General features: G+C 40.3%; 1 protein-coding gene across 5 annotated transcripts in view; it reads right to left on the bottom strand.

Annotated features, from left to right (window-relative positions):
• phf21ab (PHD finger protein 21Ab) overlaps positions 1–23,490 on the bottom strand; it is a 76,574-nt gene extending 53,084 nt beyond the window's left edge. For 4 of the 5 annotated variants that reach the window (XM_024378971.2, XM_024378967.2, XM_024378970.2 and 1 more), the window contains exons 1-4: positions 23,208–23,490; positions 20,655–20,693; positions 3,138–3,189; positions 946–1,044 (exon numbers count right to left, since the gene is read on the bottom strand). In XM_024378971.2, coding sequence (XP_024234739.1) covers positions 946–1,044; positions 3,138–3,179 — 141 coding nt within the window. In that variant the 5' untranslated portion in view covers positions 3,180–3,189; positions 20,655–20,693; positions 23,208–23,490. The remainder of the gene's footprint in view (positions 1–945; positions 1,045–3,137; positions 3,190–20,654; positions 20,694–23,207) is intronic. The other variant, XM_024378969.2, reaches the window with a different exon arrangement.
• Between the last annotated feature and the right edge of the window lie 3,282 nt (positions 23,491–26,772).

Below are 26,772 nucleotides of genomic sequence, written 5' to 3'. Positions count from 1 at the left end.
GAATATCAGATTAGGATATTACTTTATAAATAGTTAAATGTGTGACTTCTTACATGGGAATTACTCACCCATACACTTTACATCCAATTTTATAAAGAAACTGCAGAGATATTAAATTTGCCTACTCATCCTGCAGAGAACAGTTATCACAAACAAAAAATAAATACAAAAAAACTGCATGGATAAGGGTTGTAATGAAAAATTACCTTTAAAACTAACCCCACATGCCAAGGTCACCCCATACCTTCATAAACTGGGTGCTAAACTCTGGTTCCTATCGCTATGAGGTGATTGGGGACATTACTAAGCAGAGGACCTTACTTAGCTGGCCTATCAATGCGCTGATGCCAGGTCTACTCTACGTGGCTGACCACTCCTCTGGGAGATGCCTGTTCAATGTGCCGAGTGTGGTTATGGGACTTTAGGGACGGAGGCTGAAGACCTGGCCTTCGTCCCAAATGGCACACTATCCCCTATCTATGGGCCCTGGTTAAAAGCAGTGAATAGGGTGTCATTTAGGACGCATCCCTTATCACAGCACATACAGAGGAGAGAATCTCCATTACACTCATGCTTACTCACTAACGAACATGGAATACAAATAGATGCCTGAAGTTGAAACATAGGGGCAAATCCTAACTTCCACTTGAGTCAAATTTGAACCTAGTCATGCATTGATATCAAATGGGAGACAAAGTGAAAATTCAGTTTCAGTGGACATTTGGAATTGCCCCATAATGCAATGGTCTTCAGTGGATCTTATCAATAGCACTCTTCATAATAGCGGTGACCACATAATAGTGGTAACCCTCAATATTTGAGTTAGCCCAGATGATTAAAAGTATTTTAATAATTTGCAGGCCTAACAAAGAGCCTGAACACAGAGCAGATGAACAACAAATAAATAAAAAAACTACGGAACACCTAGGGATGTTTTCCTCCTACCTGATGGACTTGAATTTCCACTTTCAGGGCCTCCTGTAATGTTTGTAGTTCCATCATTGAGCCAGTCAGTGTGCCTATCAGTCCGGGGAAACGTTCAGCCTGTGTACAGAGTTAGAGGGGGAATGGGGAACATATTAAAATAAATCCCCTTTAACTCTCACAAATATTACATTTTGTTATATGGTGAATATCTGTAAGAGTCGAATCAGTGGTTTCAAGCTTGCAGTAATAGCAACCAGAAATTATTAAACATTTCCAAACAGGGTCCATCGGTAACTTATTTTCTCTCACTGGCCCGGTCACGGCCAGTTGTCCAAAAATCTACTGGTCAGGACATGGTGTAGTTTTTAAAAGGCATTGGGCCTAGTAATTTTTATCTCCCACTTTGGGCTGGATGTGTCAATGTGTACTTTATACATGTATAATCTATGAGAAGAATTGCTGTCCTACCTCAATTAGCCACGAAATCTCTAGTTTGCTTCCAGTAAACAGTCGCTTTCCATTTCCGCCATGTGGGCCAGGCCCCTGGCGATTAGAGTTCCTGCCATTTGAATGACAGCTAGCAAGATGCACACACAGCGGAGCGAGAGAGAGCAATGACGTAATGCACATATCTGCACCTACAGTATGTGACGTAGTACGCAATTTTCGCTACTTTCACCACTACTGGCTAAGAAGTATATAAAAAAAAAAGGTACCAGAGAATCTCTAATAGGCTACATTTGGTTACTATGACGTGTATAAAAAAAAAAAAGAATAAAATTTCAACATTTAAGTAATTACTCTATTCTTTAGAATAGTAAGCCATTTTTAGATGTTCTTTTACATCCCAAAAAAGGACAACCCCTTTAAGACAAATGTGTTGAAAAGAGATATCGACCTGGCTAGAATAAGCTAGCCAAGACAAATGATATGTCTTTTTGTAGTTCTCTCTTTGCAGACTATCAACAGTAGCCAATTATTTTCACCACTGGATGAAAAGCGTGCCCAAAGTTAACTGCCTGTTACTCAGGCCCAGAAGGCAAGATATGCATATAATTGGTAGATTTGGATAGAAAACACTCTAAAACTGTTAAAATAATGTCTGTGAGTATAACAGAACTGGTATGGCAGGCAAAAACCTGAGTAAAATCCATCCAGGAAGTGGGATATTTCTGATGTGGGTGCTTTTCTCTTGCCTGCCTATACAGTATGTCAAAGGTTAGGACCTATATTGCAGAGACTATGGCTCGTTTCAGGCTTGTATTCTGAAAAATGAGGGAGTAAGACCACTCTGAGTCAGTGGATAGTGGGAAGTCCCCAGAGCTGTTTGCTGCGCACGACCGAGAGCGCGCCTTTCTGGTTTTTCTTTTATATCGACGAAGCTATTGTCCGGTTGAAATATTATCGATTATTATGACTAAAAACAACCTGAGGATTGATTATAAACATTGTTTGACATGTTTCTACAAACTTTTCCGGTATTATTTGGAATTTTCGTCTGCCTGTTGTGACTGCCTTTGAGCCATTGGATTACTGAACAAAACGCGCCAACAAAACTGAGGTTTTTGGATATAAAGAGGGACTTTATCGAACAAAACAAACATTTATTGTGTAACTGGGAGTCTTGAGTGCAACCATACGAAGATCAAAGGTAAGTGATTCATTTTATTGCTATTTCTGACATTTGTGACTAATCTACTTGGTTGGTAACTGTATGTAATGTTGTGTGTGCTGGGCGCTGTCCTCAGCTAATCGCATGGTATACTTTCGCCGTAAAGCCTTTTTGAAATCTGACACAACGGTTGGATTAACAATAAGTTCATTTTTAAACTTTAAGTGTACAACACTTGTATGTTTTATAAATTTTTATTATGAGTATTTCTGTTTTTGAAATTGGCGCTCTGCAATTTCACCGGATGTTGGCCAGGTGGAACGGTAGTGTCCCACACCCCCTAGAGAGGTTAACCATCTACATCATAGAGAATCATGTCCATTGAGTACAGTGCATTACATAAGTCTAGAAGGGAATGCATCCTGGTAACAAAACAAGGTTATGAGTCAAACGACCTCAAACAGCAGCTATTCACTTTTTGTTTGAGTCTTTTAGGATATTCATCACCATAGCCTAGGACGTACAAAAAAACAGAATGATGTAACCTTGTGAATGTTAAAAATGGTGAGGGAATGAGCTAATTAACTCCATCTCTTACCTTCACACCGTCTCCAGGTTGAATACCATCCAATTGAAGCATTAAAGAGCCGCTGTACGCAAAACAGAAAACGACAAAGTTACTGACTTTTTACAATTCACGTTTCAGTAACAAAACAAATGGATTGTCTATTAGGGTGCACGGTTTCCAACAGAAAACAAGCCTGTGTTTTTGGATAAGTACAATAAATCCTTCCCCTGTTGTTATCCATTTTTAAAAGAGGGTAGTCTATGATGTAACGTTATTATTATAACCAGGGGTTGCATTAGCTTTCAAAAACCTGTTTAAAACCATTTAACCTGCATTTATATTGAAAGTCAAGTGTTTTTTTTGCTTCAATGGAGTGATAAGGGTTGTAAAGTGCATTTGCTTACAATGAATAAAGTATTTTTTGCAACAACGAAAAATAGAAAGAATGTAGCCAGCTACATATCCTAATGTTTTGCTTGAAGTTAAATCTATAATTTTAACCTGCAACCTGAGAAAAACTACAGTCATGGCCAAAAGCTTTGAGAATTACATAAATATTAATTTTCACAAAGTTTGCTGCTTCAGTGTCTTTAGATATTTTTGTCAGATGTTACTATGGAATACTGAAGTATAATTACAAGCGTTTCATAAGTGTCAAAGGCTTTAATTGACAATTACATGAAGTTGATGCAAAGAGTCAATATTTGCAGTGTTGACCCTTCTTCAAGACCTCTGCAATCCCCCCTGGCATGCTGTCAATTAACTTCTGGGTCACATCCTGACTGATGGCAGCCCATTCTTGCATAATCAATGCTTTGAGTTTGTCAGAATTTGTGGGCTTTTGTTTGTCCACCAGCCTCTTGAGGATTGACCACAAGTTCTCAATGGGATTAAGGTCTGGGGATTTTCCTGGCCATGGACCCAAAATAAAGATGTTTTTTTTTCTTCGCCTCACTGTGTGTGCAGATGCACTCACACCTGCCTGCTGCCATTCCTGAGCAAGCTCTGTACTGGTGGTGCCTCGATCCCACAGCTGAGTCAACTTTAGAGATGGTCCTGGCGCTTGTTGGACTTACTTGGGCGCCCTGAAGCCTTCTTCACAACAATTGAACCGCTCTCCTTGAAGTTCTTGATGATCTGATAAATGGTTGATTTATCCTTGCCTGTGAAGCCCTTTTTGTGCAAAGCAATGATGACGGCACATGTTTCCTTGCAGGTAACCATGGTTGACAGAGGAAGAACAATGATTCCAAGCAACACCCTCCTTTTGAAGCTTCCAGTCTGTTACTCAAACTCAATCAGGGTGACAGCGTGATCTCCAGCCTTGTCCTTGTCAACACTCACACCTGCGTTAATGAGAGAATCAGTGACATGTCAGCTGAAATGCAGTGGAAATGTTTTTTTGGGCGATTCAGTTCATTTGCATGGCAAAGAGGGACTTTGCAATTAATTGCAATTCACCTGATCACTCTTCATAACATTCTGGAGTATATGCAAATTGCCATCATACAAACTGAGGCAGCAGAGTTTGTGAAAATCTATATGCGTGTCATTCTTAAACCTTTTGGCCACGACTGTACACCAGAGGAAAGTAGCGGAGAAAAGTAGCCTACACATCAGTCAGAGTGCTGTCTGACATTTCATCTGAGAGGAGAAGTGCAACTGAAGCGCAAAAATAGTCCTTTTTACATTAATGATTTGGAGCGAACCCTGACTTGAGCGAAGCAGAATTTACAATAAGAAACATTATAGATATGTGTTTACAAAAACACAGCAAGTTAATATTTCTGCGTTTATCTTTCCCTTTCTGCATGATAAACATAGAATCCTGAGTTAACGTGACTCCTGCTATAACTAAGGTTCACTGAAAGAGGGAAGCGAGGTACAACACAATGGGGAGTCACACTCTCGAGACTTCGATAGAAGAATTAGAATCATGCCTGACAAGGCCAAGGAAATCCACACACACGTCGCTGGTAGCCCCGCCTTTCACGGGTGATAACCCCGAGGCTCAGATTCATTCTTTCAGTACCACTCTTCACCGAGCCCAACACTGGGCGGCGCGGGGCGGGGCCAAATAGGTGTTGTATCTCGTTTCCCTTCAGGGAACAGTAGTTAGGCATAACGTTACGTTCCCTTTCAGTCGGTACTCTTTGTACCACACAACTATGGGGAAATGGAATCCCGCCTCAAGCCGGCCACAACAAATAACAAATTAAATGGCCCATGGCAGACTATCCAGACAAGATATGGGTATTTCGCACACTGCGTGATGCCTAATGACCCTCTCCTGTCCCAGCTGTAAGCACACTGTAGGCTACACCGGGAGCAGTGACATCCAAGTTATAAAACCTCACAAAAAATATTTTAAAAAATACACCTTTATAACAAAGGCATTCCATGCATCATCGCATTCGCAAACTTATGCAAGACAGCCTACCATTCCTAACGTGATGAACAGATTGGATAGACATAATTTAGGCTAATAACACAACTCAATCACTGTTCACACAAAAAAAGAAACTGCGTAGTGGCATAATGTGGGCCTAGGCTATATCAGATACATTTCTTGGTATTTTATAAACACATTTCATGCAATTCTACTACACTTTATAGGACTGACAGAAATCCCATTTAGATCACAGTAATTCATATTAACCAAACATGCAAATTGAGGGTGCAATGCACACAAGGCGGTAGGCTACACGCAAATGTTTGTTCCATAATGCAATTAGCGGGAAAACAAGACAAAAGCACCTTGTACATCGGAGCGGTTTCATGAGAAAAGAGATAAAATATGTTTTAGGAACAGGGGAGATCTAATATGCAACAACTAGCATGGATTGCTAATATGATAGGATTGTGCCTTTGGCTACCAGACAATGAAAGAAAGTTTAAATTAAATAATTGCCTCAACGGATATGGTCTGGTTTTGGCTAGGATACTTTGAAGAAAGGCAAGACAATTAAGTATACAGTATGTTTTCAAAATGCATACTGCCTCCAGCTCATTGCAAAGTGGTGTGTGACGCGCTGATGAAGCCTGCCTTCCGTTCCCTATGCATTTGCTGTTTGAGAAGGTGTTTTCCACTCAAAAGCTCTGTATCTGTATGCGTGTGAAAAATAAGGTACATAACGAAAACCGTAAACGCGCCAATTTAATTCCACTAAACCTATCAAATTAACCTATAGACAGATAAGCATCTCGTGGTGCTTTCAAGACAACCTGGAACTCTGAAAAATATAAGGTCAAATCATGACGTCAGTGATCTTCAGGTCAGAAAGTCAGAGCTCTAGAAAGAGGCTCAAGTTCCAGAGTTGGATGACCGTTCAAAAATATTTTCCCCCAGTCGGAACTTGTTTTTTCCCCAGTGGTCTTGAACACACTGAAGTCGGAGATTTGGGTTTCCAGTTGTTTTTAATGCGACATCAAACAGAAGGCAGACTTCATCAGCTCATCACACAACACTTTGCAATGAGCTGGAGGCAGTATGCATTTTGAAAATATATACTTAAATTGTTCGAAACCTGAACGTTGTAACACATATGAGGCATGTCTGACCTTGAGTCAAAGTAGCCTATTAGATCTCCTCTCGTTCTAACGGATATTTGTCTCTGTCACATGCAATTCCCTTTTGACAAAGTGTTTTCCCGCTAATTGCATTATGGAACAAACATTTACAAGTTGTAAAACTTGAGCCATGACCAATATATATTGTCCTGCTAAAAACAGGGTTAATAATATATATATCTGTGAGAATATCCAACAGGCTTTTATATAATTCTAAATTAATAATAATCGTCATGACCAATATTAGAATTAAATAAAAGCAAGAAAGAAAACCTTGTGAAGACTTACAGAAAACGTTTGACCTCTGTCATTGCCCACAAAGGGTATATAACAAAGTATTGAGATAAACTTTTGTTATTGAGCAAATACTTATTTTCCACCATAATTTGCAAATAAATTCATTAAAAATCCTACAATGTGATTTTCTGGATTTTTTTTCTTATTATTTTGTCTGTCATAGTTGAAGTGTACCTATGATGAAATTTACAGGCCTCTCATCTTTTTAAGTGGGAGAACTTGCACAATTGGTGGCTGACTAAATACTTTTTTGCCCCACTGTATATTGTCCTGCTAAAAACAGGGTTAATAATATATATCTGTGAGAATATCCAACAGGCTTTTATTTAATTCTAAATTAATAATAATCGCTTTGTTTAAAAAATTTGAATATTTTGGAGATGATTTTGTTTTCAAATAACGTAAAATGAGCGAGAAAAAGGCCATTCTTGAACATGGGGTGAGACATTGTAACTAATTTGTAAATAATGCCAGTTCGGTATTTAGAAATATTTATTTCTGTTTTTTGAGAGAGAAAAAACAAAAACCTACATTAATCTCATGGGTCTGTCTCCCAGTCGAGGCCGGCACAGGTATTGAACCAGCATCTGTAGCAACACAGCTTGCACAGTCTTAACTGTTGAGCCACTCAGGCGCTGTACAACGTGACTGGTCGGGAGTGGCCTACAGTACGAGCAAAATAATCCTAACAAAATAAAATAAAAACCTTAGTGTAACAGTTTTAGTAAGTAATACTGATGTCATGCACAATTATCAGTTTCCATTTAGGTTTATGTCGCCCATTCATTGCCAGTTAGAGACACAGTAACTCCCCCTTGCACTGGTCTGGAGAAATGAAGTGGTGACGCAGGGTAGTGTACTAAACCACAAATTACCTCTAAATCCCATTGCATAAACTCAACTTTTAAAGGAGGAACCACAGTAGGCTAGTGATTTTGCTGTTCATTACTCATCTTGTTGGCTGAGGAAAAAAGTAAAATGTGGACACTTAATCTAACAAATTCAAAGTGCACATCAGAATTCGGGAAGAAAGACCGCACATCGTTGCATCCTCAACTTAGATGTTTTGTTAATTAACATCACCATATTTTAAAATGTGATCTGTCAATCTGAGCACCGTGGGTGGATGCCATAACGAGATTATGCACATGGATGGGGTAAAGTTCTCAAATGTCCGGTAAAATTAAAATGTTGCCTGTCAAATTTAATTAAATTTACTTTAGGGAAGCTTAGCTTATGTCTATAACGCATTTGTAATTCAGTTTTCAACAACATTATGGCCACTGGATTAATGTAAATAATACAAATTCTGCCAGTTAGACTACTTTGTAGTTACCTTTCAATCTACTCGAAGACAGTTAGGCCAACGGCTACACAAATTGATAGACATATAGGCCACACACACGGTTTAAATAAATTATGATAATAAAAAACATTAAAAAGTCAAACTTGTGAACTAAAAACTAATGTGACCAGGTACATTATTTTCACTGGCACCTTTGCGACCAATTCAAAATTTGTGTCGCACTGCCTAGTTAAACAGTCGCAAATGTGACTGTTTTGGTCGCTGTATCAAACCCTGGCTGCAAAACAGACAAAACCTAGGTCACATAGCCAGATATATCTCGGGTCCGCTCAATGTATGTGCGTAAAGCTTGTTCTGGACACAGAGGCAAAAGGAGGCGGTGAAAAAGAAAACTAAAAAGCTAAAGACCTGTAGGACATAATGACTCAACGTCACCTTCAAGTCGACCGGTGCAAACTGAGCACAGGAAGGGTGTATGGCCCACAACACATTTAGCCAAGGCCAAAGCCACGAGCAAGGAGGTTTTATAGGAGAGGATATTCATATCAATAGACTCCAGTGGTTCAAATGGGGGCCTCGCAAAGAGCACCAAAAACCAAAGCTAAATCCCAAAAAGGCACAACAGGTTTAGAAACTGGTCTGAGATGGCGCACACCTTTTATAGGCCTGGCGTGACGCCATCAATTCCCACATGACACACTGAAATAGCCACCATGTACACTTATCATTAAAATGTCCCCCAGAACACTCTTAAAAGGAATCATTCCTTTATTTTGGCACCAAAGTGCCAACGCCTGCCACTTATACAGGCCTCCCGTACGGACGAATAGTGAACACGTACAGAGGTAAACCATCCACGAGATTGGAACGCTCAGTGGACAAGCCAATAGACCCCAAATCTCTAGCCAACGGTGGTAAACCTGCCCATGTGTCTGGGATAACAGATCTCCGCACAGCGGGAGTTGCCACAGGACCTCGCCCAATAGGCAGAAGGTCTCCACGAACCAAGGTTGCTTGGGACAATAGCGGGCCACAAAAATCCACGACAAGCCCACCAGTCACTCTCCCCAACGTGGGGTTAATCAGCTTCATGGAGGGGAAATGGGCTCCCGAGTTGCGCAGCGGTCTAAGGCACTGCATCTCAGTGCTATAGGCGTCACTACAGACACCCTGGTTCGATTCCAGGCTGTATCACAACTGGCCATGATTGGGAGACCCATAGGGCGGCGCACAATTGGCCCAGCGTCGTCCGGGTTTGGCCGATGTATGCAGTCATTGTAAATAACTTGTTCTTACCTGCCTTGTTAAATAAAGGTTACATTTACCTTTATTTAAAGCATAAAGGAGGGTTCGACAGGCACAGGCGAAAACGCACTGCGTGACCAGCCGAGATTTGGCTAAGCAGAGTCCGGAACACCCTCTGTGGGGATAGAAAAGTGTGACAGGTGAGTGAGTCTAGCTCGAGACCCAGAAGAGGAAAGCACTGAGATGGAGTGAGACAACTCTTTATCTGGTTTCGTATTCAGCTTTGATACAGCAGAAGCATGGATGTATGTAACACTGCTTGTTCCCTATACTCTGCTGCCCCCAAACAATCCACTGTAATAGCCGGTGGCTATTTTGAATTTGTAGACTGAGGTGCCTGTTGGGGGTACGTAAAGTACCAGACAAAAGGTGACACACCTACTCATTCAAGAGTATATATATTTTTTTTTACATTTTCTACATTGTAGAATAATAGTGAAGACATCAAAAATATGAAATAACATATATGGAATCATGTAGTAACCAAAAAAAAAGTGTTAAACAAAATATATTTTATACTCAAGATCCTTCAAAGTAGCCATCCTTTGCCTTTATGACAGCTTTGCACACGCTTGGCATTCTCTCAACCAGCTTCATGAGGTAGTCACCTGGAAAGCATTTAACCTCTCTTGGGTAGGGGGCAGAATTTTGACATACTGATGAAAAGCGTGCCCAAAGTAAACTGCCTGTTACTCAGGCCCAGAAGCTAGGATTTGCATATAATAGGTAGATTTGGATAGAAAACACTAACATTTCTAAAACTGTTAAAATAATGTCTGTGAGTTTTAACAGAACTGATTTGGCAGGCGAAACCATCCGGGGGGTGGGGGGAAATTGAGTTAATAGGATTTTCCAATGGTTTTCTATGGGATACTCTTATTATTAGGAACCTGGTTGCAGTTCCTATGGCTTCCACAAGATGTCAACAGTCTTTAGAAATGGTTCTGTTTTTCTTTTGAGAAATGAAGAAGTAGTAAGTAAGTGTCACTCCAGGTGGACTCAACTGTTTTGATGCGCGTGAACAGGAGCATGCTCCACGTCGTTTTTAATCGGTATTAGAAACAGTTTATTCCGTCTTAAATTTGATCGATTATTTACATTTTAGGGTACCCGAGGTTGAATTAGGAACATTGTTTGAAATGTTTGGACCAAGTTTACAGGTAACTTATTAGATACTTTGTAGGCATGTTGGGCGAGTTGAACCCGGTGTATTTCTGAATCAAAAGCGCCAAATAACCATTTACATTTTTGGGACATAAAGGACATTATCGAACAAAAGGACCATTTGTGATGTTTCTGGGACATTTTGGAGTGCCAACAGAAGATCTTCAAAGGTAAGGCATTAATTATATCGCCGATTCTGACTTGTGTGTCACACATGCCTGGTTGAAACATGAAAATCATTTGATTGTATGCGGGGCGCTGTCCTCAGATAATCGCATGGTGGTGTGCTTTCGCCGGAAAGCCTTTTTGAAATCTGACACAGCAGCTGGATTAACAAGAAGTTAAGCTTTATTTTGATGTATAACATATTTTCAAGAATGTTAAATATTTGAATTTAGTATTTTTGAATTTCGAAGTCTGCAATGTCACCGGATGTTGGCCAGGTGGGAGGCTACCGTCCCACCTGCCCATAAGAAGTTAAATTAACAGGTGAGCCTTGTTAAATATCAATTCCACAAATTACTTTCCTTCTTAATGTGTTTGAGCCAATCAGTTGTGTTGTGACAAAATAGGGGTGGTATACAGAAGATAGCCCTATTTGGTCAAAGACCATGTCCATATTATGGCAAGAACAGCTCAAATAAGCAAGGAGAAAAGACAGTCCATTATTAATACATAGTCAGTCAATGTGGAAAATTTCAAGAACTTTGAATGATTCTTCAAGTGCAGTCGTAAAAAACCATCAAGCGCTATGGTGAAACTGGCTCTCATGAGGACCGCCACAGGAAAGGAAGACCCAGAGTTACCTCTGCTACAGAGGATAAGTTCATTAGAGTTACCAGCCTCAGAAAATGCAGGCTAAATAAATGCTTCACAGACTTCAAGTGACAGACCCATCTCAACATCAACTGTTCAGAGGAAACTGCGTGAATCAGGCCTTCATTGTCGAATTGCTCTACTTAAGGACACCAATAAGAAGAGACTTGCTTGGGCCAAGAAACATGAGCAATGGACATTAGACCGGTGTAAATCTGTCCTTTGGACTGATGAGTCCAAATTTGAGAGTTTTGGTTCCAACCGCCGTGTCTTTCTGAGACGCAGAGTAGGTGAACGGATGATCGCTGCATGTGTGGTTCCTACCGTGAAGCATGGAAGAGGTGGTGCGATGGTGCTTTGCTGGTGACACTGTCTGTGATTTATTTAGAATACTTAACCAGCAAGGCTACCAAAGCATTCTGTAACAATATACCATCCAATCTGGTTTGGGCTTAGTGGGACTATCATTTGTTTTTCAACGGGACAATGACCCAACACAGCTCCAGGCTCTGTAAGGGCTATTTGACCAAGAAGGAGAGTGATGGAGTGCTGCACCAGATGACCTGACCTCCACAATCAACTGACCTCAAGCCAATTGAGATGGTTTGGGATGAATTGGACCAAACAATGAAGGAAAAGCATACGTGGGAACTCCTTCAAGACTGTTTGGAAAAGCATTCCATTTGAAGCTAGATGAGAGAATGCCAAGAGTGTGCAAAGCTGTCAAGGCAAATATATTTAGATTTGTTTAACACTTTTTTGGTTACTACATGATTCCATGTGTTATTTCATAGTTTTGATGTCTTCACTATTAGTTTTACAATGTAGAAAATACAAAAAATAAAAATAAAAAACCCTTGAATGAGTAGGTGTGTCCATACTTTTGACTGGTACTCTAGGTCTAGAATGGGACGCAAAGTCCCGTCCCTTTTCGGAACCAGGAAATACCAGCCGTCCTGGATCTCCGACATAGGAACCACTTGGATTGCCTGCTCCTGGAGAAGGGAGGATATTTCCTCCCTAGAAACAGGCGCTGAGGCCTCGGGAACAGTTGACGTGATAACGCAGCAGAAGGGCGTATGTCTGGATGTGGGATACTTAATTGAACAACTAACACAGGAGACAACACTTGACACCCATGAACACTGTGGAACTTGGAGCTGAAACTGTTCATGAACCAAGGTTTTCCTAAAGCCTGGCCTACTCTGGGTACAAGGGCTCTGGCGATCAGTGACGTACCCCGATTAGCAGTGCCACTTGTGGGTACTGTTGTCACAACAAACCTCACTCAATTTAGGTGATAAGATGTGTTCTGGTAACAGTCTGGAACCCAGGGTTTGACTGCACAAAAATAGACTTCATCATCGAGGTTACCCTACCGACCAGTCATAGGTTCAGGCAACAAAGCGCCTTGTAACCTAGCTAGGAAAGGGGCAGACAGCTCTTAAAAACAGACCCCTTCTGTGGTAACAGACAGGGGGTGATTTGTTATTGAATGAAATTACCAGGAATGAAAAGCATTTCGGGGTGAGCTGTGGGATAATAGCATGGTCAGGTCAAGATTCTAGTAAGGACGACAAACACGCAAATGAACTTCCCTGAGATGGTTTCTGACAGTTTGTGCAGAAGTTCTTTGTTTGTGCAAACCCACAGTTTCATCAGCCGTCCGGGTGGCTGGTCTCATACAAACCCATGGGTGAAGAAGCCGGATGGGGAGGTCCTGGGCTGGAGTAGTTACACGTGGTCTGCGTTTGTGAGGGAATTTGGAAGTACTGCCAAATTCTATAAAAAGGAGGCAGCTTATGGTAAAGAAATTAACATTAAATTTTTTGGCAACAGATCTGGTGGACATTCTTGCAGTCAGCATGCCAATTGCACGCTCCCTCAAAACTTGATACATCTGTGGCATTGTGTTGTGTGACAAAACTGCACATTTTAGAGTGGCCTTTATTGTCCCCAGCACAAGGTGCAGATATGTAATGATCGTGCCATTTAATCAGCTTCTTGATATGCCACACCTGCCAGGTGGATGGATTATCTTGGCAAAGGAGAAATGCTCACTAACAAGGATGTAAACAAATTTGTCAAAACATTTGAGAGAAATCCTCTTTGTGTGCCTATGGAAAAATTTTGGAATCTTGTATTTCAGCTCATCAAATGGTGCCGGAATAAATGGCAGCAGTTTTATGGGTGCCCAACCATGGGTGCTATTATGTGTTTTTTCCTGCGTTATTTGTAACTTATTGTACATAATGTTTCTGCAACCGTATCTTACGGCAAAAAAGAGCTTCTGGATATCAGAACAGGGATCACTCACCACGGATTAGACAAAGATTTTTTCTACAACAAGGAGGACGCACAAGACATTCTCCGAACACCCCACAGGGCTGACATCCCTGTTATTTGCAAGAGGAAGCGACACAGATGACAAAGAGTCGGTGCCTGGTCAGGACCCGGAAAAGGCGAGTGAGAAAGCTGCCGTTACCGTCAATACTACTCGCCAACGTGCAATCATTGGACAATAAATTAGACGAGGTATGATCATGAATATCCTACCAAACTGTATAATCTTATGTTTCACGGAATCGCAGCTGAACGACGACATGGATATTCAGCTAGCGGGATATACGCTGCACAGGCAAGATAGAACAGCACACTCCGGTAAGACGAGGGGGGCGGTCTGTGCATATTTGTAAACAACAGCTGGTGCACGAAATCTAAGGAAGAAGTCTCTAGATTTTGATCGCCTGAAGTAGAGTATATTGTGATAAATTGCAGGCCACACTACTTGCCTAGAGAGTTTTCAGCTATACTTCTCGTGGCTGTTTATTTATGTCTATCAACATGTTAAATGTGCAACCAGAGGAGGAAAAAAATTCTACATCACCTTTACTCAACACACAGAGACGGGTACAAAGCTCTCGCTCGCCCTCCATTTGGTAAATCCAACCACAACTCTATCCTCCTGATTCCTGCTTACAAGCAAAAATTAAAGCAGGAAGCACCAGTGACTCGGTCTATAAAAAAGTGGTCAGATGAAGCAGATGCTAAACTACAGGACTGTTTTGCTATCACAGACAGGAAGAATCCCGGAACATGTTCCAATGGCATTAAGGAGTACACCACATCAGTCACTGGCTTTATCAATAAGTGCATCGAGGACGTCGTCCCCACAGTGACTGTACGTACATACCCCAACCAGAAGCCATGGGTTACAGGCAACATCCACACTGAGCTAGAGCTGCCGCTTTCAAGCTTACAAGAAATCCTGCTATGCCCTGTGACGAACCATCAAACAGGCAAAGAGTCAAGATTGAATCATACTACACCGGCTCCGGCGCTCGTCTTATGTGGCAGGGCTTGCAAACTATTACAGATGACAAAGGGAAGCACAGCCGCGAGCTGCCCAGTGACACGAGCCTACCAGATGAGCTAAATCACTTCTATGCTCGCTTCGAGGCAAGTAACAGGCATGCATGAGAGCATCAGCTGTTCCGGACTACTGTGTGATCATGCTCCGTGGCCGATGTGAGTAAGACCTTTAACTTCTTGGTGACAGGGGCAGTATTTTCACGTACGGATGAAATGCAAGCCCAAATTCAACTGCCTGCTACTCATCCCCAGAAGATAATATATGCATATTATTAGTAGATGTGGATAGAAAACACTCTGAAGTTTCTAAAACTGTTTGAATCATGTCTGTGAGTATAACATAACTTATGTAGCAGGCGAAACCCAGAGGAAAAACCATTCAGAATTTTTTTAAATTGAGGTCACTCTTTTCAATGAGTTTTCATTGGGAATCCAGATTTCTAAGGGACCTTCTTGCAGTTGCAGTTCCTACCGCTTCCAATGGATGTCACCAGTCTTTAGAAATTGGTTGAGGTTTTTCCTTTGTGTAATGAAGTAGCCACATTCAAAACAAGGGTCACTTCAAGTGTACTATTAGATAGAGGATCGTGACCAGAAAGGTAGCGTCAGTTTTTTTCCCTGTATTGAAAACTTTAAAAAATACCTAAAGTTGTATAACAAAAGTAGTTTGAAATGTTTTTGCAAAGTTACAGGTAACTTTTGAGATATTTTGTAGTCACGTTGCGCAAATTGGAACCAGTGTTTTTCTGGATCAAACACGCCAAATAAATGGACATTTTGGACGGAATTAATCGAACAAAAAGGACCATTTGTCATGTTTATGGGACATATTGGAGTGCCAACAGAAGAAGCTCGTCAAAAGTAAAGCATGATTTATATTTTTATTTCTGCATTTTGTGTTGCGCCTGCAGGGTTGAATATATGTTCTCTCGCTTTGTTTACTATCCTCAGCTAATAGCACCGTTTGCTTTCGCCAAAAAGCCTTTTTGGAATCTGACATGTTGGCTGGATTCACAACATGTGTAGCTTTAAGTTGGTATCTTACATGTGTGATTTCATGAAAGTTTGATTTTTATAGTAATTTAATTTAATTTGGCGCTCTGCATTTTCTAGTGTCCCACATATCCCAGATAGGTTAAACAGGTCAACATACACAAGGCTGCGGGCCAGACGGATTACCAGGACGCGTGCTCCGGGCATGTGCTGACCAACTGGCAGGTGTCTTCACTAACATTTTCAACATGTCACTGATTGAGTCTGTAATACCAACATGTTTCAAGCAGACCACCATAGTCCCTGTGCCCAAGAACACAAAGGCAACTTGCCTAAAAGACTACAGACCGGTAGCACTCACGTCCATAGCCATGAAGTGCTTTGAAAGGTTGGTAATTAGAGGTTGACCGATTATGACTTTTCAACGCCGATACCGATTATTGGAGGACCAAAGGAGCCGATACCGATTAATCTGACATTTTTTTTTGTTGTTGTAATAATGACAATTACAACAATACTGAAATAACACTTATTTTAACTTAATATAAAACATCAATTTAGCCTCAAATAAATAATGAAACATGTTCAATTTGGGATGCTCTCAATGTTGTAAGAAAGCTAACATTTAAGTTCCTTGCTCAGAATTAGGGAACATATGAAAGCTGGTGGTTCCTTTTAACACGAGTCTTCAATATTCCCAGGTAAGAAATTTTAGGTTGTAGTTATTATAGGAATTATAGGACTATTTCTGTCTATACCATTTGTATTTCATTAACCTCTGACTATTGGATGTTCTTATAGGCACTTTAGTATTGCCAGTATAGCTTCCGTCCCTCTCCTCGATCCTACCCGGGCTCGAACCAGGAAAACATCGACAACAGCCACCCTCGAAGCAGCGTTACCCATGCAGAGCAGGGGGAACAACGACTCCAAGTCTTAGAGCGAGTGACGTTTGAAACGCTATTAGCGTGCACCCCGCTAACTAGCTAGCCATTTCACATCAGTTACACATCAGTTACACCAGCCTAATCTCAGGAGTTGATAGGCTTTAAGTCATAAATAGCGCAAACCTTGAAGCACAGAGAAGAGCTGTTGGCAAAATGCACAAAAGTGCTGTTTGAATGAATGCTTACGAGCCTGCTGGTGCCTACCACCGTTCAGTCAGACTGCTCTATTAAATCATAGACTTAATTATAAATTAATACCACACAGAAATACGAGCCTTTGGTCATTCATATGGTCGATTCCGGAAACTATCATATCAAAAACAAGATGTTTATTCTTTCAGTGAAATACGGAACCGTTCCGTATTTTATCTAACATTCATATGTCTAAATATTCCTGTTACATTGCACAACCTTCAATGTTATGCCATAATTACGTAAAATTCTGGCAAATTAGGCGGCCCAAACTGTTGCATATAAACTGACTCTGCGTGCAATGAACGCAAGAGAAGTTACACAATTTCACCTGGTTAATATTGCCTGCTAACCTGGATTTCTTTTAGCTAAATATGCAGGTTTAAAAATATATACTTATGTGTATTGATTTTAAGAAAGGCATGGATGTTTATGGTTAGGTACACATTGGAGCAACGATAGTCCTTTTTCACGAATACGCACCGCATCGATTATATGCAACGCAGGACACGCTAGATAAACTAGTAATATCATCAACCATGTGTAGTTAACTAGTGATTATGACTGATTGATTGCTTTTTGTAAGATAAGTTTAATGCTAGCTAGCAACTTACCTTGGCTTACTACATTCGCGTAACAGGCAGGCTCCTAGAGAGTTGGACTAGTTAGGTTAGAGAGTTGGACTAGTTAACTGTAAGGTTGCAAGATTGAATCCCCGAGCTGACAAGGTAAAAATCTGTCTTTCTGCCCCTGAACAAGGCAGTTAACCTGTTGACTGTAGGGGGCAGTATTTTGATGTTTGCATGAAAAACGTACCCAAATTAAAACGGCCTATATCTCAGGCCCAGAAGCTAGAATATGCATATCAGATTAGGATAGAAAACACTAGTTTCCAAAACTGTCAAAATGATTGTCTGTGAACATAACAGAACTGATATTGCAGGCTAAAACCTGAGGAAAATCTATTTTGAAAGCTCCCTATTCCATTGCATGCCTTCCCTCCATTTAAAGGGATATCAACCAGATTCATTTTCCTATGGCTTCCACGTGGTCTGAACAGTTTTAGACATAGTTTCAGGCTTTTATTCTGAAAAATGAGCGAGAAAGATCACATCGCGTCAGTGGATGGCTGGGTGCCAGCAGCGTTTTGCATGCGCCAACAGAGTGGAGCAGACATTTTCTCTCTCACTCCTATTGAAAAAGCCAAGGTCCGGTTTAAATATTATCAATTATATATTGTAAAAACAACCTGAGGATTGTTTATAAAAAACGTTTGACATGTTTCTACGAGCTTTACGGATACTACTTGGAATCTTCATCTACGATGTCGTGACCGCTCGAGCCTGTGGATTTTCTGAACATAACGCGCCAACCAAATGGAGGTATTTTGGATATAAAAATTATCTTTATAGAACAAAAGGAACATTTATTGTGTAACTCTGAGTCTCGTGAGTGCTAACATCCGAAGATCATCAAAGGTAAGCGATTCATTTTATTGCTTTTCTGACCAATCTACTTTGCTGCTAGCTGTGTGTAATGTGTTGTCTGCTGAGAGAGATGTCTTTACATAAACGCTTGGTATGATTTCGCCGAAAAGCTTTTTTGAAATCTGATACGCCAGGTGGATTAACAACAAGCTACGCTGTGTTTGCTATATTGCACTTGTGATTTCATGAAAATTAAATATTTTTTGTAATTTAATTGGAATTTGGCGCTCTGCAACTCAGCAGATGTTGACGAAAATGATCCCGCTAACGGAATGGGTGCATCAAGAAGTTAACCCACCGTTCCTAGGCCGTCATTGAAAATGTGTCCAAAAATACCAAGTTCCGATTGTTATGAAAACTTAAAATCGGCCCTAATTTATCAGCCATTCCGATCAATCGGTCGACCTCTAGTACATACTACCTCAATCAGCCTGACTAACCGGTGTCTGTATGTAGCCTTCCTACTGTATATAGCCTCGCTACTGTATATAGCCTTTCTTTACTTACCTATTGTTCACCTAATACCTTTTTTGCACTATTGGTTAGAGCCTGTAAGTAAGCATTTCACTGTCAGGTCTACTACACCTGTTGTATTCAGCGCACGTGACAAATAAACTTTGCTTTGATGAAACATGGGACCAACACTTTACATGTTTTGGTTCAGTGTACAATAAACATAACATTTATTAACAACATCCAGTAGAACTTAAGAGTGAGATAAAATTAGATCTTTGGAAACAAGTGCTTTCATAAATGCAAGGCGCGGGCCTCGTTTCACAGGAGCATTGTAAAATATGCTTACTCAATGAAGAATACTTAATGAATTTGGTTTATTTACTTACATATTGAATTTTATTGTCCTACATCAATTTAAGAATTTCTTAATTTTGTGGGTGCCTAGAGTGGCCTTTTTCCACTGCTGTGGTACTGAATCACAGCAGAAATGGGGTGTGGGGCGGGCCGGCCCTGGAGTTCCTAGACAGACATGTTTTATTATTTATTAGACCAAATTAAAATGTTCATGCCTAAGTTAAATTAAATGAGGAACATTTATTGTGTAACTCGGAGTCTCGTGAGTGCTAACATCCGAAGATCAAAAGGTAAGCGATTCATTTCATTGCTTTTCTGACTTTCGTGACCAATCTACTTTGCTGCTAGCTGTTTGTAATGTGTTGTCTGCATAGATTGTATTTGAAAACAGCTGTTTTGTTATGTATTAATTAAAATATTTATACAAATATCCTATAGGACAGGTCATTTGCAAATTATATTATAGAAATATATTTTGAAGTTTTTTCTGTTTATGCGACTTGTTCTTCTGGGCTACATTTTTTTTTTAATGATATTAATTTGTGATATACAGCAGAGATGAAAATCCAACGGGAAATGTTCTGCTTTTCATAAACCCTGTTGCGTTGGTATAAGAACATCATTATAGTTTATTACAACAGGCTAATTTCTATTCTGTTATGGGGAATTACAATAATAGAAATGTGATTTTGAGCACCATGGGTGGCCAAACGTATGCGTTACACACCCAATGCATTTGGATGTCCGGTCAATTTCTCAAATGTCCTGTAAATCAAAATCTTGCCAGTCAGGTTGTCCGGAACCACATGTTCCTCACCGAAAACCTTACCGAGAGTACCGACTGAAAGGGAACTTGTGTTTACGCCAACTGCCCGCCTGACAGATCTAAAGGGACTGTAATTATGATATGCATCTGTGTAAAGCTCATTGATTCAAAGGCCCAGAGTATTACTATGCCAAAGAGACAGCACTTTAAATCCTGCACGACCGCCTTGGTTTATGGATCTGTGTGCAATGTAAAAAAAAAAAAAAGACAAATCCGTTGTCTTCTGAATTGGGATTTCCGCATGCACGAGAGTAAATAAAACTCGGAAATGACATTCGCAGAGCAATGACTAAAAGCCAAGTTCACAAAAGCATCCATTTGGCTGGTTCCGTGGCTCAACAATTAATAGACAGTGAGAACCAGGAAACCAGCGAGTCTGTCCGAGGCCTTGTTACAGCCGTCCAGTCCGATTGATTTCCGGGCCAAGAGAACAATTACAACGGGAGCTGTTGCAGTACTCACCACCTGGCAGCGTGACTGGTCTCCAATCTCTCCGACTCCCTGCAAGACAGGACAAGCAGAGCCCATTAGGCATACATGAGATTCCCCACCACCACAAATGGGACTTTCAGCATGTTTAAGTTATCCCAATGTTGGAAATCCACCAAAGCAACCGAGCCAAAGTCACTTGTAAGGTGACAGTAATACAGCGATGCCATACTGAAGTCTGTCATGTTAAACATGAGTGTACAACCTGCAGGACAATTCACAACCAAATGTGGGTTAACCAAAAATAAATTCTCATGTATGGTTGTGGTCATAACAGACAATAATATCACGTATAACAGTCCATCGGTAGCAGTGGGTCGCAATACTAGCCCTTGGCTCCTTTCGGTTTCCCTACTTCTGATCTATACCACCTGTACAATCCAGTACCCATGCTTCCTAATGACAAAGATTGGTTTGAAACCTACTAGTGTGAAACGTAATCAGGAAATGTCACATAGTTCATTAGGTGGGCTACAGTTACTTTCCATGAAAGTATTTTCTTTATAGAGGTTGATTTTATGAAGCTAGAAAAGCTGAGTAAGTAAGTGTAATTTAAAGCTTGAGTCACTTCATAACAATTCCAGTGGCCATTCTACAGTATGGAGCCGTCCTACAGACCAGCAGTAGAACAGTCTAAAAAACCCATTACTTATCTTACAATTGGGGGTATAATTTCTATCAAATTTCGCTTTCACACGATCTAAGTAATCTGTACGTCATCTAATGTTCAGAAAATAATAGATTACAATACCATTTAAGCAGGTAGCCTTTATCAGAGTAACGGCATGCGGTTCAGTCTAGTAATTAACCTGCCGAGCTGAGACGCACAGAACGACAGCCACCTCATCTCCTACCCTGTCAGTGCCAACAGAGCAACCTCGCTCTCTTTCATTCAACACAATTTCACTTCATTTATGCTAGAGATAGTAGATTACAACCTCACAGTATTGTTTTATGGTTTGGGGTTATTTTTAAAGCCAGCATTGGGGATAGATCTAAATACACATGCACACTCACAGGCCTAGGCCTACATACACCCACACAAAAGGGACAATCCACTTTTGTTCAGTTCTGTGAAGCGTAAGGATTTGGAACCTTTATGATGCCTTGATGAGGACCTCATCGTACTTTTCCTAGTTAAATAAGGTTACCTTATAAATAAACTGTACTGCATAGACACATGACCTTACACAAACATCCTAAATGGCCATCACTTTGGCCATTTTAAAGCATTTTGGGGGGCAAACAGTAAGCTACATTTTTCATAATGATTAATATGGCGTGCAGTCTATAAAATTACTCCGTGAGCATGTTGATTCGTTTTCATAACATAAGGGCCCAAACTCCTTTATAGCACTATTTGGCCCGGCTTTGCACAATGCCATGCTACCAGTTGCATTGTCTTTTTCTGTCTGAAATAGATAACAGCGACTTCTCTTATTGGCTTGTTTTAATACCACTATCTAGTTAGACTGCTTTCAAGGCGCAGTCTCTTTGGATCTGAATAAGTTAGGTAGGTAGGTAGCTAGCTAGCCGGTTAGGTAAACTTCAGGCACCATCACATACCATTGAGCGCTAGGCCTAGGTAAGATGTGTATCAAAATAGAAATTTACCGAAGACATTTGAAATGATGGGTTTCGAATTGTAATGTTTTCATACTGAGCTAACATGTTATTATATAATATTTTATACTAACAGTATTTCAGCGTCAACAAAACAAGTGTTTCATAACTTTCATTTATAAGAGTACAAATAGCTAGCCATCTTGCGCACGTTTAATTCGACTTCGTTAGCCAGGTAACGTTAGCTAGAAATGGCTTGTTACATAGCTAGTTGGTGCAAACTAGAGAGAACAACATCACGTTGTTAGCCAATGGGATGGAGTCATACTTTATTAGTTAACTTTCACGATTTAAAACTCGTTTCAAAAATAAGCTATCACCAACTAAAAAAAAAGGTATACATAGACATCCACGTCAACTAGCTAACGTTAGCTAGCCTCTTCGCAAGCTAAAATAACCGGCTAGTACAGGTCGAGCTTTCACAGCAGCCAATCACTACAAGAGCAGCTAGCTAGCTCGCTACATAAAACTGTCAACCCTAAATATACGTTAGAAAACAAGCTAGCTGTCAATCTAGGTAGCTAAGTAATTATAAAATCTAATAAAAACACCGGTAGCATAAAATTAAGAAAAATATTTTGGGGATAGCTTCAAATATAAAATTTGACTAAATTATCACAAATAGGCACGCGCTGGTGGTTACAAGTTAGAATCAACCCCTTTCTAGCTAGCCATGTCCGCTGCCCTCCAATAGCAGGGCACTTCGCTAGCTAGAGTATCATCCAACTCCTATCATAAGAAATAGCTATGAACAAAAAAACAGTATCCTTCAAGCCATCTTGCCTATAATAACACACGACGATTTACGGATATAGGGATCAAATGCATGTGAAAACAATGAAAGTTTCTAAACAATGAAAATGAAACTTCAAATGATAATAAAAGATCCCAACGTGCACTTACCCTCCACTCTACTCAGCAGCAGTCCTTCTCTCCTCAGAAATTTATTAAATAAATATTTACAAAACAGCCCAATACCTCTCTACCGAATATCCGATACAATTATGATGTAAATATTAAAATACCCTCCATTGATTAGAGTCTGAGATCTCCGTAGTATATTTTTATTTGTTTAAATAAAATTTGTCCAAAAAGAGAGAAACTGAGATACAAAACAAGAACTCTTCTTCAATCTCATTCACCACAGCCTGAGCACAACTGTTATCAATGCGCTCAAGAGAAGGGAGAAGAAGGGGGTAGGAAAACTATTTTTAAATGTGACAATTGTAGCCGTTGTACCCCAAATCGATTGATTCATTAATAGTATATCGTTGAAGTTATTAATTTTGAGTCGATTTTCGTCACAAGGTGAAACGAAAATCTGTTTGAAAAGCGAACTATTTTTGTGTCACGGTGCTGCGAATTTATTTCACTTTGCCTAAGGAACATGGGTACTACGCCTTCCATTGCCTAGGGAAAAAACCCGGATGTAAACTCAGTGAAACTCATCTGGAGAGAAGTAGCACTCGGTTCATAGAAATACGCGGAGCAATTTGTTGCTGTTTTGACTTGCCACGGTCCCAATCCTGCGCATTTACCCTATTTTGTCCTTATTGTCGATTGATGAAAAAGCACCAATTACTTTCGTCTCTTTTTCATAGCTAGTCAATCTGCATTCGTTTTCAGTGTTGAATGGGCGTTCGACATAATAAAACGGTTATGCCAAGTATCAAAAATGCATGAAGAACCGCTGCATATGATTTCTGGTGACGGCTGCTGTGAATATGAGGCGTGGGCAAGCGCCCTTTACAAGTGCGCCATGTTTTTATTATAATTTGAGAATAGTTGTTTATGATACAGTGCCTTCCGAAAGTATTCACACCCCTTTACTTTTTCGACATGTGTTACAGCCTGGATTTAAAATGTATTACATTTAGGTTTTTTTTCAAGCTGGCCTACGCACAATACCCCATAATACAAATTAATACAAAATGAAAAGCTGAAATGTCTTGAGTCAATAAGAATTCAAGCCCTTTGCTATGCAAGCCTAAATACGTTCAAGAGTAAACATCTGTTTAATAAGTTGCATGGACTCACTCTGTGTGCAATAGTGTTAAACATGATTTTTGAATGACTACCCCATCTCTGTACCCCATACATACAGATAATTGTAAGGGCCCTCATTTGAGCAGTAAATTTCAAACACAGATTTAATCAAAGACCAAGGAGGTTTTCCAATGCCTCAAAAAGAAGGGCACCTATTGGTAGATGGGTAAAAAAAAAAGCACACATTGAATACCCCTTTGATCATGGTCAAGTTATTAATTACGCTTTTGATGGTGTATCAATACACCCTGTCACTACAAAGATAAAGGAATCCTTATGAACTCAGTTGCCGGAGAGGAAGGAAACCGCTCAGGGTTTTCACCATCTGTGACCAGGAGACCCATGAAGCTGAGCACAATTGGCCCAGTGTTGTCTGGGTTATGGGAGGGTTTGGCCTGCCGGGATGTCCTTGTTCCATTGTGCTCTAGCGACTCCTTGTGGCAGGCCGGGCGCATACACGCTGAGTTCGGTCACAAGTTGGAGGAAACACCTTACAACACCATTTATTTTTTAACCTTTACCTAGGCAAGTCAGTTAAGAACAAATTCGTATTTACAATGACGGCCAACCCCGGCCAAACCATAACCTGGACGACATTGGACCAATTGTACGCCGCCCTATGGGACTCCCAATCACGGCCTGGAATTGAACCAGGGTCTGTAGTGACGCCTCTAGCACTGAGATGCAGTGCCTTAGACCGCTGGTTCAGTGCTTTCCACCAGACACCGGGAGAATAATTCACCTTTCAGCAGGATAATAACCAAAAATACAAGGCCAAATCTACACTGCAAGTGCTTGCCAAGAAGACAATGAATGTTCCTGTGGCCCGAGTTACAGTTTTGACTTAAATCTACTTGAAAATCTATGGCAAGACCTGAAAATTGGTGGTCTAGAAATTACCAATAGGCAAGAATTATGGGCAAATGTCACACAATCCAGGTGTGGAAAGCTCTTAGAAACCTATCCAGAAAGACTCAGCTGTAATCGCTGCCAAAGGTGCTTCAACAAAGTATTGACTCAGGGGTGTGAATAATTGTGTAAATGAGATTTCTGTATTTAAATTTTCAATAAATATGGCCAAATTTCTAAAAACATGTTTTCACTTTGTCATGAGAGATTGTGCATAGATGGGTGAGGGAAAACAATATTTAATTCAGGCTGTAAAACATGTGGATTAAGTCAAGGGGTATGAATACTTTCTGAAGGCACTGTATGTCAAGATATATATATATATATATATATATAAAGCATAATGAAATATTCTTATAGATCACTACAATGGTATAACTAAAGTGGATTGTAACAGAATGTGTCAAAAACTGATATATTTTGTAAGCCTAGTATGGAATCTACACGTTTATGATACAGGATGAGTTACAGTAGAAACAAACTCATAATGTAGATCTCCACACTGATATAACACTTATATCCTCTCATGCATGTAATAAGATTTGTTTGTTCCTTCATGAGTTGAAAAGATCTATGCAATGGTAATATTGCAAAAGGTTTGAGCTTGTTGGTAATGAAGGAAGTGTTGAGGTTGAGAGGAGATTCAGCAATACTTAGAGGACAAATGGAATTAAATAAAAAGCTTCTTTATTGCAAAGAGAGGAACGATAGTTACTAGGAATTGTAACTCCAGTCATATGAGTAGATAGGGAGGCTTCGCTCCTATTGGCTTACCCTGCTGCAGCAGCAGCAGCATTGGCTGAGATAATTAATTATGCACACACCTTGAGGGTATGAGAGTACAGGTGCCCCAATATATTGAAGCCATTTCCCCTCAATCTCCCTCCCCAAAAAATATTTTCAACGAGATTCCTGAGATCGGGCAGGGCTCGAAGCCCTATGGGCCTCCACTTTTCTCATAACTGGAGTTACAATTCCCAGTAAGTATCGTTATGCAGTACCAGTCAAGTTTGGACACACCTACTCATTCAAGTGTTTATTTTGACTATTTTCTACATTGTAGAGTAATAGTGAAGACATCAAAACTATGAACACATATGGAATCATGTAGTAACCAAAAAAAAAGTGTTAAACAAATCCAAATATATTTTATATTTGAGGTTCTTCAAAGTAGACACCCTTTGCCTTGACAGCTTTGCACACTCCTGGGGTTCTCTCAAACAACTTCACCTGGAATGCTTTTCCAACAGTATTGAAGGAGTTCCCACACATGCTGAGCATCTACGGTCCAACTCATCTCGCATCATCTCAATTGGGTTGATGTTGGGTGACTGTAGAGGCCAGGTCATCTGATGCAGCACTCCATCACTCTCCTTCTTGGTCAAATAGCCCTTACACAGACTGGAGGTGTGCTGGGTCATTGTCCTGTTGAAAAACAAATGATAGTGGGACTAAGTGCATACCAGATGGGATGGCATATTGCTGCAGAATGCTATGGTACCATGCTGGTTAA

The sequence above is a fragment of the Oncorhynchus tshawytscha genome, linkage group LG19 (genome assembly GCF_018296145.1).
Source record: "Oncorhynchus tshawytscha isolate Ot180627B linkage group LG19, Otsh_v2.0, whole genome shotgun sequence".
NCBI classification, from domain to species: Eukaryota; Metazoa; Chordata; class Actinopteri; order Salmoniformes; family Salmonidae; genus Oncorhynchus; species Oncorhynchus tshawytscha.
The sequence above is the reverse complement of the archived record's forward strand: the minus strand, read 5'-3'. Positions and strand labels throughout refer to the sequence as shown.